Here is a 13,661-nt window from a genome sequence, read left to right as displayed (position 1 = left end):
CAAGAGATTACATGCTTCACATGCAGTGCCTTCAATCATTCAGAAATCCCTATAAACGAGACGGTAATTTGCATTTGCTGTTCTAAAATTAAAAACTTTGAATTCTCTGACTACTGCTCTGAATTCACTGACTACTACTCAAAAGACCATGTTATCACCATCAGATTATTCCATTTCAGACCATAATATTCAAGAAATCTAGAAAACAAAAAATGTGGCATTCAGTACTGTAGATGAGGGTAAATTAATGCCCTTTTACACTTCTATATTAATAACTTTATGAATGCAGAATATCTGTTCTGGGGAAATATCTGGTCAGGTTAGCAGAATCCTATGAAAGAGAAGAAATCAACTTGGTAATAAACTCATAAATTCAATTAAAGAAAGACTTTTATGCTGACAGGGCTTTCACATCTCAAAACATAGAATGGTCAAACAAGTTATAGGTGATACTTTCCATACTGGATTAACTCAATACATCTAGGAATTAGCAAGTAGCACATTTAAAACAAATCATATAACATTCTTTTTGACTCAACCTGGAATTCGTTGCTGGAGGATGTGGTTAGGGAAGTTAGTGTAGCAGGGTTTAAAAAAGTTTGGATAAGTTCCTGGAGGAGAAGTCCATAAATTGTTAATAATCAAGTTGACTTAGGGAACAGTCCTGCTATTATTGGCATTAGTAGCATGGGATTTATTTAATGTGTGGGTACTTGCCAGGTACTTTAACCTGGATTGGCCACTGTTGGAAACAGGATACTAGACTTGACCTAAGAATGGCAACTTCTTATGTTCTTAGCTTTCTAGAGCTATGTTCCCTTCATTAGACCAGTGAAGAGAGAGCACAGTTATGCTGGGTTTAATATCTGCTCTTTCTTCAATGATTTGATGACAAGTATATAGCTCTAGATAGCTAGTCACAGATGTACTGACACAAGATTTGGTGAGAGAGGTAACAGTGGTGGGGTCACTTGGCAATAGTGATCATAACATGATCAAATTTAAACTAATAACTGGAAGGGGGACAATAAGGACATCTACAGCTCTAACACTAAACTTTCAAAAGGGAAACTTTGATAAAATGAGGAAAATAGAAAAAACTGAAAGGTGCAGCTACAAAGGTTAAAAGTGTTCAACAGGCATGGACATTTTTTAAAAATACAATCCTAGAGGTGCAGTCCATATGTATTCTACACATTAAGAAAGGTGGAAGGAAGGCAAAACGATTACCGCCATGCTTAAAAGGAGAGGTGAAAGAGGCTATTTTAGCCAAAAAAAATCCTTCAAAAATTGGAAGAAGGATCCATCTAAAGAAAATAAGATAAAACATAAGCATTGTCAAGTTAAGTGGAAAATACTGATAAGACAGGCGAAGAGAGAATTTGAAATGAAGTTGGCCATAGAGGCAAAACTCATAATAAAAACTTTTTAAAATATATCCGAAGCAAGAAATCTGTGAGGGAGTCGGTTGGGCCATTAGATGACCAAGGGTTTAAAGGGACTCTTAGGGAAGATAAGGCCATTGCAGAAAGACGAAATGAATTCTTTGCTTCCATGTTTACTAATGAGGATGCTGGGGAGATACCAGTTCCAGAGATGGTTTACAAGTGTGATGAGTCAGACGAACTTAGCCAAATCACTGTGAACCTGGAAGATGTAGTAGGACAGACTGACAAACTAAAGAATAGCAAATCACCTGGACCGCATGGTATGCATCCTAGGATACTGAAAGAACTCAAAAATGAAATTTCTGATCTATTAGTTAAAATTTGTAACCTATCATTAAAATCATCCATTGTATCTGAAGACTGGAGGGTGGCCAATGTAACCCCAATATTTAAAAAGGACTCCAGGGGCAATCCGGGTAACTATAGACCAGTGAGCCTGACTTCAGTGCCGGGAAAACTAGTGGAAACTATTCTAAAGATCAAAATCATAGAGCATATAGAAAGACATGGTTTAATGGAACACAGTCAACATGGATTTACCCAAGGGAAGTCTTGCCTAACAAATCTGCTTCATTTTTTTTGAAGGGGTTAATAAACATGTGGATAAAGGTGAACCGGTAGATGTAGTGTATTTGGATTTTCAGAAGGCATCTGACAACATCCCTCATGAGAAGCTTCTAAGAAAACTAAAATGTCATGGGATAGGAGGCGATGTCCTTTCGTGGATTATAAATTGGTTTACAAATTGGTTAACAGACAAGAAACAGAGAGTAGGATTAAATGGTCAATTTTCTCAGTGGGAAAGGGTAAACAGTGGAGTGTCTCCGGAATCTGTACTTTGACCGGTGCTTTTCAATATATATATATAAATGATCTGGAAAGGAATATGAAGAGTGAGGTTATCAAATCTGCGGACAATACAAAATTATTCAGAGTAGTTAAATCACAAGCGGATTGTGATACATTACAGGAGGACTTGCAAAACTGGAAGATTGGGCATCCAAATAGCAGATGAAATTTAATGTGGACAAGTGCAAGTTGTTGCATATAGGGAAAAATAACCCTTGCTGTAGTTACATGATATTAGGTTCCATATTAGGAGCTACTACCCAGGAAAAAGATCTAGGCATCATAGTGGATAATACTTTAAAATCGTCAGCTCAGTGTGTTGCAGCAGTCAAAAAAGCAAACAGAATGTTAGCAATTATTAGGAAGGGAATGGTTAATAAAACGGAAAATGTCATAATGCCTCTGTATCGCTCCATGGTGAGATCACACCTTGAATACTGTGTACAATTCTGGTTGCAGCATCTCAAAAAAGATATAGTTGCGATGGAGAAGGTACAGAGAAGGGCAACCAAAATGATAAAGGAGATGGAACAGCTCCCCTATGAGGAAAGGCTGAAGAGATTAGGGCTGTTCAGCTTGGAGAAGAGATGGCTGAGGGGGGATATGATAGAGGTCTTTAAGATCATGAGAGGTCTTGAACGAGTAGATGTGAATTGGTTATTTACACTTTCGGATAATAGAAGTTAGCAAGTAGCATATTTAAGACTAATCGGAGAAAATTATTTTTCACTCAATGCACAATTAAGCATTGGAATTTGTTGCCAGAGGATGTGGTTAGTGCAGTTGGTATAGCTGGGTTCAAAAAGGTTTTGGATACATTCTTGGAGGAGAAGTCCATTAACAGCTATTAATCAAGTTTACTTAGGGAATAGCCACTGCTATTAATTGCATCAGTAGCATGGGATCTTCTTGGTATTTGGGTAATTGCCAGGTTCCTGTGGCCTGGTTTGGCCTCTGTTGGAAACAGGATGCTGGGTTTGATGGACCCTTGGTCTGACCCAGCATGGCAATTTCTTATGTTCTTATGTTCAATTTTAAAATGTCCATCACCTAAAACTTGTTTGTTGACCCTTATTTCTGCATATTCACATAAATTAACATGGCAACCAGAATACTTTGCTCATAACTCAAAAAGAAAAGTTATTCAATTTTCTTTCTATCCGGTGGCATAAGCTGTTTTCATATGTTTAGCTTCAATATATGTCATCCTGTCCTGGTCTCTCCTAAACTTTTCTTATGATCTTGACAGATAAAGTCTTACCATCATCAGCATCGGGCACAATAATAATCTGAGAAGATGGAAATGCTGAACCAATTCTTCCTCCCATGGGCATACTCAATGTGACATTGAATGTCTCCGGCTCCTCATAAAGTGAGTCATCAATGATAATCACACGACACATTTTCTCCTCTTCACCTCTGTCAAAGCGGAGCACACTATTATGGTCCTCAGGCCTGGAGATAAAGTCAGAGTACGATAGCACAGATGTTGGGATAGTCCCAACAGCGGTTCCTGTGAAAAGAAGGAAAAGAAAAGAATTTCATTGTAGAATGATCTCGGCCACATTTTCTGCTGAATATTTTTCATGCTGTCATATTCATTCAGCGAATTCCACACAGTCTCTCTTGGCTAGTGTCTCCAAATGAGTTAGTTTTGCACAGATCATGACAGGAACGAACATCATTCATAAACCAAGGTATGTTAGAGATGATCTCAATCTCTCAAGTTCACTGCTAATGCCAAAGAGCTTTAATCAGGAATTCATAGGGTGTAATATGTATAGGCAACATATCAAGGTGCACTTGGGGGCTTCTTTTTAATAAGGCCGGTGGCACCCAATACAATTAGCAGTACTTCTGTATCTTTCCCCCACATTTTCTTGGCCTCTGCATCTTTTGGTACTTGAAGATCTTCTCTTGCTCCATGGGTAATACAGAATAGCCACTCGGCACTGACACTTTTATTAGCAATGCCGTTCTTGTGCTCTTCTTTTCCACAACGTCCACTTTTCTTGTATCAAGCGTTTTATCTGTTGGAATGTCCCAATGTTTATCTGGCATAGCAATGCTCTAGTGTTTACACATAGGTGAATTTTCAAAAGATTGCAAGGGGAAAGATTAGCATATACAAGCATAAATAGCATATACAGTACGTGTGCACGTGCTATTTATAAACATAAAACATACGTGCATAAATAAGGGTTTGCACGCAAATATATGCTTATAAAAAAAGAGGCGGTCTAGGGATGTTCCGGGGCAGGGCCAATATATACGCACATAAATAGCTATTTTAAAAGAGATATACAAGTGAGGATTTGGCACGTAAATTATCCACGCATATAGGGGTAGATTTTCAAAGGGGTACGCGCGTACCCCCCGAAAACCTACCCCAAACCCCCCCTGTGCGCGCCGAGCCTATTTTGCATAGGCTTGGCGGCACGCGCAAGCCCCGGGACGCGCGTAAGTCCCGGGGCTTGCATGGAGGGACGTGTCGGGGGTGTGCTGGGAGTGACGCGGCGTTTCGGGGGCATGTCAGGAGTGACACGGCGTTTCGGGGGCGTGTCTGGGGGCATGGTTGCGGCCCCTGGACCAGCCCCCGGACTGGAACATGGAGCGTGGCAGCCGGCCAGGCGCGCGCAAAGTTACGCCTGCTTCCAGCAGGTGTAACTTTCGTGATAGAGGTAGGGGGGAGGTTTAGATAGGGCCTGGGGGGTGGGTTAGGTAGGGGAATGGAGGGGAAGGTGGGGGGAGGGAATGGAGGTAGGCTGCGTGGCTCGGCGCGTGCAGGCTGCTGATTTTGGGCAGCCTTGCGCACGCCGACCCCGGATTTTAATGGCTGTGTGCATATCTATTGAAATCCCGTGTACTCTTGTTCGCGCCTGGTGCACGAACAAAAGTACGCATGTGCGCAGATTTATAAAATCTGCCCCATAATTTTAAAATTTTGGAAAAATACAGGCATCTTTTGCATCAGAAACACTTTCAGCGGTTTAGCGCCACTTAGCCGGATAAGTCTCAAAAAGTGCTATTTATCCAGCTATGTTCATTACCTGGTTAAGTAGTGCTATTTGAATCTTATCCAGTAGTAGTACTTTTCTGAGACTTATCCGGCTAAACGGATCCCTTCGCGTACCCTCTATAAAACCCTTATTATTATTCACAAATCCATCTACAGACACAACTCCAACTGGCTTGATGAGCCGTTCCGTCTCACACTCTCAGACCGCCCCACCAGAGCAAACAATACAGGAACTCTCCATATCCCATCCCTCAAGATGGCACACCTCACCTCCACGAGGGACCAAGCCTTCTCTATTGCCGGTTCCACCTCTGGAACTCACTACCCACAAACCTCTGACTTGAGCCTTGCACCATCAAATTCAAAAATAAATTAAAGACCTGGCTTTTCAAACAGGCTTACCCAGATTAGATCCCCTGCATCTTAACCCCTTGCTGCATCAGTACGTTACTTGAACTCATTTGCTAAGTTTTGTTACATTGTTTAACATGTTATTTCTTTATTCTGATTTCTTGTTTGCCAGTTTCCGGCTACCCTTCTCTCCTGTTCCTTGTAGTCCCATCCACTGTCCCTGTTTGATGTACTTTCTACCTGCAGTTCGGATGTAAACCGGTATGATGTAACCACTAATACCGGTATAGAAAAAAATTAAATAAATTATATAGGCACATGTATCTACACATATATGCAAAATTTGCAGGGTAGATTTACACATATTTTATAACCTGCACATATGATACACACTGGTTATAAAATACTAGGGTAGATCTGCTCGTAGCCATATGCGCATATATATGTGGTGCTGCATGCAGTTCTTTGAAAGTTATCCTCATGGTTTCCAGTGGATAAGTCGTGCCACCTTACTGTGATTCTCTGTATACAGTCCTTCAGACATCAGCACGTCATACCCAGCAACAATATGTGTAACTTTCCAATTCTGTTTTACAGGATCTTCATTTGTCTGGTTTTCTATGCTGGCTGTGAATCATCTTGTCTGTCGTTATCTCCAGTATCCTTTCTTGTGTTTTTGTTGCTTCGGGTTCTTATCTGATTTTTCCAATTTTTTTTTTTAATTTCTAAACTTTAAAGGTCAAGCTAAAAATTTGGTCAAAAGTAGAGTTAAAAGAAAAAGTTCATAAAAGCCTTACAAGTCAGTTGTCTTGCGTAATTTTGCAATGGTATATCTTTTTGCCAAAGCTTTAATGTCCTTCAACTTCTGGATAGAAAAGAATTCCATAAAAAAAGTGATGCAATGATTTTTGCACTTTTGTGTCCTAGTATAGTCCTTGCTTGTGCTGTTCATTCATTGTTGCTAAATTATGATTCTAAATATACTCATATTAAAACCAAAACTCTGTGCTTAACAGAACTGAAATCTCTCCTGTGGGTATACTTCCCAATGTACTCACAAATTTCCAGAGCAGTTTTCATGCAATAGTAAATCTAGATCCATTCACATGAAACATAATGCATCAGTTATACAATTTATCTCTGAAGTACACAATTAAAGGTTTCAAGATTTAAGTAAAACATATATTGCTAAATATGAACAATTCTAAGAAAAATATTTTAAGGTGAGTTTATTATTTTCTTCTTGTCTTACCTTGCTGAGTATAACAGATAACCATCAGTTCCTGGCTCACATCTCCACTTCTCCGAACTGGAATAAACAACTCAGCAATGTCTTCCTCAATGGTGTAGGTAGACTGAGGAATAAAGACCGTAGACTCTACAGAGATAAAATTCCAGTGAAGCATAGTAATTAGTATTGCAAATTCTTAGACTAAACATTATTTATCATATTTTTGTGTGTGGGACAGAACTAAAAAAATTGTTTCAGATATCATCAGTTTTGACTCTATCCTTTCAGAACTTAATTTTTTTTATTATTGTGCCTGCTTCAAAAAAAACTCACAGGAATGTTGTGTTTTAACAGTATAATATATATGTCTATGATTGCATGCATAGGTAGAAATAATTTTTTTTCAATTTCACCTAAAAAACGTATGTAAGGATAGTGAGGCTTAGGAACACAGTGGGGCACATTCATATTCCTATCTGCATTACTCATAATGCTTTTTGCTCAAATTCAGCACTGAGAGTGACAAGTTTAAGCTCTGGGATAAACTAACTGGGTCATTTTTCAAATCACGTTAGAGCGTTTTTGCCCACGATAATGTCATAATGCATGCATTATTTTTCACATCGTGCGATGCGTATGCAAATTTTCAAAATTTAGTCAAAGCGGAGGAGTTTGGCTGGGGTTTATGAAAATGAGGGGTGTTCGTTGCGTGCGATAGCGTAACACACGTTATCACACGTATTGATGCTGGAAATAACTACACCTTTTTTTTCTGGTGTTAAGCTGTGAAATATGCTCAAAAGGAAATGGTGCAAATCCCATTTCAGGCAGGGGGAGAGGTAGAGAGGAAGAGAGAGAGAGAGAGACAGACAGACTCTGGGGTGGCACACATATTAGTCACCTATTTATACCACTGTAGGAGGGTCAAGTAGTAACTCGAGGTGAGGTTTTGGTGGTGGCTAAGGTTTTGAGGGCAGTTTTTCATGCACAGTCAGACGTACAAACAGCGCAGTACACATCAGTGAAGATTTGATGTGATTTGGAGTGAGGAAGGTACAGAAAGATGAAATTTCTACAATGTACTCTCGTCCTAGCTTGACATCACCTAGGTACAGAATCCATCAAGGTAGGACAAGAGTACAGTATAGAAATCTCATCTTTGTGTACCTTTCTTCATTCCAAATGACATTAAATGTCAACTGATGTGTTCTGTACTGTTCATACGTCTGACTGTGCATGTTAAACTGGCCCTAAAACCCTAGACCACCACCAAAACATAACCACGAGTTACTAGTTGACCCTCCTATGGTTGTATAAATAGTTCACTTATATGAGAGCCTTATAAAGAGTCTCTCTCTCTCTCTTTAGGAGCAGCTTAAAACATGAAAATGCCTGTCTGGGCACTTCTCAGCTTGCGTTGGGAAAATATTGTAAGTGCGATAAATGTAAGAACATAAGAACATTGCAGTAAAATACCTAAATTAGCGTGTGTTGCAGTAACTCAAATTACACTAACCACACATCTTTTTTTAATCATGCGAAATGTATAGCAAAATGATAAATGTAGGCCTAAGGTTGGTAAATTATGGTGACGTCAACATGCACTGACCATTTCGGAACTCTGCTTTGCATTATACCAGGGCTTCTCAAACTGTGGTTTGGCATCACAAATTGGGTCACAAGTGCCTTAAATAGTAGCACTCTACAGGCACCAGCAACAGCATTATTAGTAATGGAAGTCAGCATAGGGCCTGTGAGTCAGCACTCACTCTTAGGCCCTGTGGTGGCATTGCCTTTGCATGAGTTTCTCTGGTAACAGGAAGTGCTGCATGAGAAGGGATCAGAGCCAGTGCAGGGCCTGTGAGCTTGCACTAACCCACAGACCCTGTGCTGACTTTCATTAATAATGCTGCTGCTGCTTGTAGATCACTGGGACCAGCTACGAGGGGAGAGGAGAGCTGAATGTGTATGTGTCAATGGGGACTGCCACTGTTCTCACCCACTACTGAACATACCCAAGAGCAAAATGTTGCCCCATCATCAACCTGCCCTCTCTTCCCACCAATTGTCATCCACCTTTGGGCCTGAAAGTGTTGCTGCTGACTCTGGCCAAGGACAGGTTTAGAAGAGAAGCTATCTGAAGGAAGGGATGAAATGAGGAGGGGTTTGAAGGTTGGATAAGGTGGTGAGGTACTGGCAGTGGAGGATGAGGGGGATGATAGAAGATCAACTGGGAGATGTAAGGAGTTGGGGAGAATAAGAGGGGATCAGCTAAGGGGAACGTAGGTTAACGATTGGAGGAGAAAAGATGAGGCTGGAAGGTAATGAAGCGAGAGGAAAGGGATGACAGAGGGATATAAGAATGTCATGGATGTGAGAGAAGATCAGCTGGGAGGATGTGAAATAGCTGGATGAGGTTAGAAAGAGGGGATGGGCTAGGGAGGTGAGAGGAGTGAAGGTTGAGCAAGGGGTCCACTGGAAGGGAGGACGTTAAATGAGTTTCTCTGGAGAGGATGGAGACTGAAAGAGAAGATTACCTGGAGTACGAGAAGGGTGAGAAGGAATGATTGTTGGACGAGGACCACACCCCCAGTAATTTGTTTTGGTCATCCTCCGGGTTCACATGAATTTTCATGTGCTAAAATGTGGTCACGTGGGCCAAAAGTATGGGAAGCCCTGCATTATACTATGGGAATCTTGATGGATAGTGAACCCCCATATGAATGCAGATGAAGGATTAGAATACTCACTAATGTGACAAGAATGGTAAAAAGGCAGAAATCACTTCATGTTTGCTCTTGCTGCCCTAGAAACCTTTACATGCACAGTTTGTTACAACTGTACTTTAACGTTATCTTTTGTTTGCATTTTTATACCCACATCTTACCAAAGCACATTTGTATAACAGGCAACCACTGCCATGATCTCTTGGAATAATATGTGCAAGTATGCAGGCTCAGAGCCAGTCCATTATCTCTAGTTTTAGAAAGAAAAGGCTTCTCTTTCATGTTCCTTGGAATCCCTTTTCTTATCTGAATAATTACTGCTGGCACATCATCCCTGGAAACCTCTTTCCTTCTTTTGGCTGAGAATATATATATTTTTAATTAAACCTACCTAGGTTCAGTTTTACAGTATTGCATTGAATTATGGAAAAACAAGTAGATTCAGTTTTAAAACTATCCTCTTTTATAGTGCAAATCTCACCAGCATTAGATCTTACCAGTTTCTCAAATAGACTGGTAAGATCTAAATTTAAAACAAAGTGTTACCAACTATGGCAATCAGATTTCTTTTTACATGCTTTCTATGGAATGTCTACTTTAGCAATGCATGCTTGGCACATAGCTGTGAGCAACTACACGTCTGTTACAGATTCATGTCATATTAATCGATAAGGAGACTAGAAAAGTGTCAGAAATTTACTGCAGGCTCCTGTTGCCATCAAACACTTTCCACAGGACTGATTCTATGTTTAATGCAAGGGTTAATTAGTAACTGCACAGTTCAGTTATAATAGATATGTTTGTCCTGGTGAAAACTAGAATATCTGTAAGTCATGACAATCTTTCCTAAGCCAACCATGCAAGAGTACATAGATCCATTCTTTTTTTTTTCTAGGCGCAACGGTTTTCTTCCAGCTCAATCAGAACCATCCTCTTCTGGGCTCTTCATGAGCCTTTAATTGCAAATACCCAGGGATTTTCTTCATTTTAGAGCGACCCTGTCCCTCCCAGTCATCATAGCAATCATCCTTAACCAGAGGTCACAGACTGCATAACCTTCTGGGACTAGAATGCATTAAAGGGCTGTTTCACTATAGTACATTAAGTAGGAAGGTTACCCGAGATAGCCCTTCAAAATTAAATGACCAGTTCAACATTTGTACACCATGACATTCACCAGACCATGTTATGCACAAAGATAGTCATAAGGGCCCGGGCTATTAGGAAAGGGATCAGGGTGACAGTAACTAAGGGGCTAGAGCAGGCGTGGCCAACTCCAGTCCTCGAGAGCCACAAACAGGCTTGGTTTTCTGGATATCTATAATGAATATGCATGAGATAGCAAATGTTGCTTACCTGATGTAACAGGTGTTCTCACAGGACAGCAGGATGTTAGTCCTCACAAATGGGTGACATCGAGGATGGAGCCCACCACGGAAAACTTCTGTCAAAGTTTAAACAGAACTTTGACTGGCCCCTACTGGGCATGCCCAGCAAGGCACTGACCCTGCAGCCAGCAGGGGTCTCCCTTCAGTCTGATTTCAAAGCTACAGGCAGTGCCTAAAAAGTAAAAATAAAACGAACCCAACACCGCGGGGTGGCGGGCGGGTTTCGTAAGGACTAACATCCTGCTGTCCTGTGAGAACACCTGTTACATCAGGTAAGCAACATTTGCTTTCTCACAGGACAAGCAGGATGGTAGTCCTCACAAATGGGTGAGTACCGAGCTGAGGATGTCCTGACTGGCACCAAATGCACCCAACGGCGTGCAACAGGCACAACAACTGGGGTGGAATTTGGTAAAGGGCATCCGCACCCTACCGGGAAGGTGGAAGGGTGTTGGTACATCATGTTGGAAAAAGGTTACGCAAGACAGATTGGCCGAAGATGGAGTCTTGTCTTCCCGCTTTGTCCAAACAATAGTGGGCTGCAAAGGTATGGAGGGAACTCCAGGTTGCAGCTTTACAGATGTCAGGAAGCGGCACCGATCGAAGGTGTGCTACCGAAGTCGCCATGGCCCTCACAGAGTGTGCTTTTACACGGTCTTGAAAAGGAATGCCAGCTTGCTGATAGCAAAAAGAAATGCAGTCCGCCAACCAGGAGGAAAGAGCCTGCTTACCCACAGGTTGTCCTAACTTGTTAGGATGGAAGGAGACAAACAGTTGAGTGCTCTTCCTGTGAGCAACTGTACGGTCTAGATAAAAAGCTAGAGCCCGTTTACAGTCTAGGGTATGCAGAGTCTGTTCCCCAGAGTTGGAATGGGGCCTGGGAAAAAAGATAGGTAGTATGATGGATTGATTGATATGAAATTCAGAAACTACCTTAGGTAAAAATTTAGGGTGAGTGCGGAGTACCGCCCTGTCTTGCAGGAGTTTAGTGTAAGGCGGATAGGTGACTAAGGCCTGTAACTCACTAACCCTGCGAGCTGAAGTAATGGCCAACAGGAATAATACTTTCCATGTGAGATACTTCAATTCACAGGAGTGCAGAGGTTCGAAAGGTGGTTTCATTAGACGACCAAGAACCAGATTAAGGTCCCAAGATGGGGCCGGAGGACGTAAGGGTGGTTTCAGATGGAGCAAGCCTTTAAGAAAGCGTGTCACCAGGGGTTGTACTGAAATAGGGACACCCTCTATACCTTTATGGAAGGCGGCTACCGCACTGACATGCATCCTAATGGAAGAGGTCTTTAGACCGGATTCTGATAGGTGCCATAAATAGTCCAAGAACTTAGAGATTGGACAGGAAAGGGGATCAAGGGACTGAGAAGTGCACCATGATGTGTACCTTTTCCATTTGTATGAATAGGATCTTCTGGTGGAGGGCTTTCGTGAAGCTATCAGGACACGAGAAACCGAATCCGAAAGGTTAAAAGGCTGAAAGACTAACCTTTCAACATCCATGCCGTCAGGGACAAGGCTTGGAGGTTGGGATGGAGGAGGCATCCGTCGTTTTGAGTGAGCAGATGCTGATCCGTTCCCAGAGGGATGTGCCTGCGGATGGAGAGATCCTGGAGTATGGGAAACCACACTTGGCGTGGCCAGTGGGGTGCTATCAGGATCATGGTTCCTCCGTCCTGGCGAAGCTTCACGAGAGTCCTTGACAGAAGAGGAAGTGGAGGGAATGCATAAAGCAGACCTGTCGTCCACTTGAGGGAGAAGGCATCCCTGGGCTGAGAGTGCTGGCTCCGACTGAGAGAGCAGTAATCGTCCACTTTGTGGTTCTGAGGGGACGCAAAGAGGTCTATGCGGGGAAAACCCCACTTGTGGAACAGAGAGGTCACTACCAGAGGATCGAGTGACCACTCGTGTGGTTTGAAGACACGGCTCAGCCGGTCTGCCAATACATTGTCTACTCCCGGCAAGTAAGTGGCCTTGAGGTACATGGAATGGGAGAGGGCTTCTGCCCAAATCTGCGCAGCTTCCTGACACAGAAGGAAGGAGCCTGTGCCTCCCTGCTTGTTTATGTACCACATGGCCACTTGGTTGTCTGTCTGGATTAAGATTATCTGATTCGATAGATGATCTTTGAAAGTTCTGAGCGCGTAGCGGATTGCTCGAAGTTCCAAGAAATTTATCTGGTGTTCGGCTTCCTCTGGTGACCATAACCCTTGGGTTTGCAATTCGTCCACATGGGCCCCCCAACCGATGTGGGAAGCATCGGTGGTTAGGATTACCTGTGGATCTGGTAGGAGAAAGGGTAAGCTTTGAAGGAGGTTGACTTGAGTTGTCCACCAGGTTAAAGACAGGCGTAGCGCTTGTGTAACTGTGACAATGGAGGACAGAGGCTGAAAAGCCTGAATCCATTGGTGTCGTAGAGTCCATTGTGTTACTCTCATGGCTAGTCGGGTCAAGGGAGTGACTTGAACCGAAGATGCCATGTGTCCTAGGAGGATGAGGAATTGGCGAGCTGTGGCAGTGTGTTGAGACTGGAGCTGGCGAGCTAGGGACATGAGCGTTTGAACTCGTTGAAGTGGAAGGTAGGCTTTTGCCTGTAAGGTGTCCAAGTCTGCTCCAATGAAGGATAAGGTTTGAGAT

The 13,661-nt window shown here is 42.3% G+C and overlaps 1 protein-coding gene across 1 annotated transcript in view; it reads right to left on the bottom strand.

Moving 5' to 3' along the window:
- Positions 1–13,661, bottom strand: part of FREM2 (FRAS1 related extracellular matrix 2) — a 322,606-nt gene that overhangs the window by 156,221 nt on the left and 152,724 nt on the right. The window contains exons 5-6 of the mRNA XM_029602748.1: positions 6,920–7,045; positions 3,559–3,810 (exon numbers count right to left, since the gene is read on the bottom strand). Coding sequence (XP_029458608.1) covers positions 3,559–3,810; positions 6,920–7,045 — 378 coding nt within the window. The remainder of the gene's footprint in view (positions 1–3,558; positions 3,811–6,919; positions 7,046–13,661) is intronic.

The sequence above is a fragment of the Rhinatrema bivittatum genome, chromosome 5 (assembly GCF_901001135.1).
Source record: "Rhinatrema bivittatum chromosome 5, aRhiBiv1.1, whole genome shotgun sequence".
In the NCBI taxonomy this organism is placed as follows: domain Eukaryota; kingdom Metazoa; phylum Chordata; class Amphibia; order Gymnophiona; family Rhinatrematidae; genus Rhinatrema; species Rhinatrema bivittatum.
This window is presented reverse-complemented; position numbering and strand designations above follow the sequence as displayed.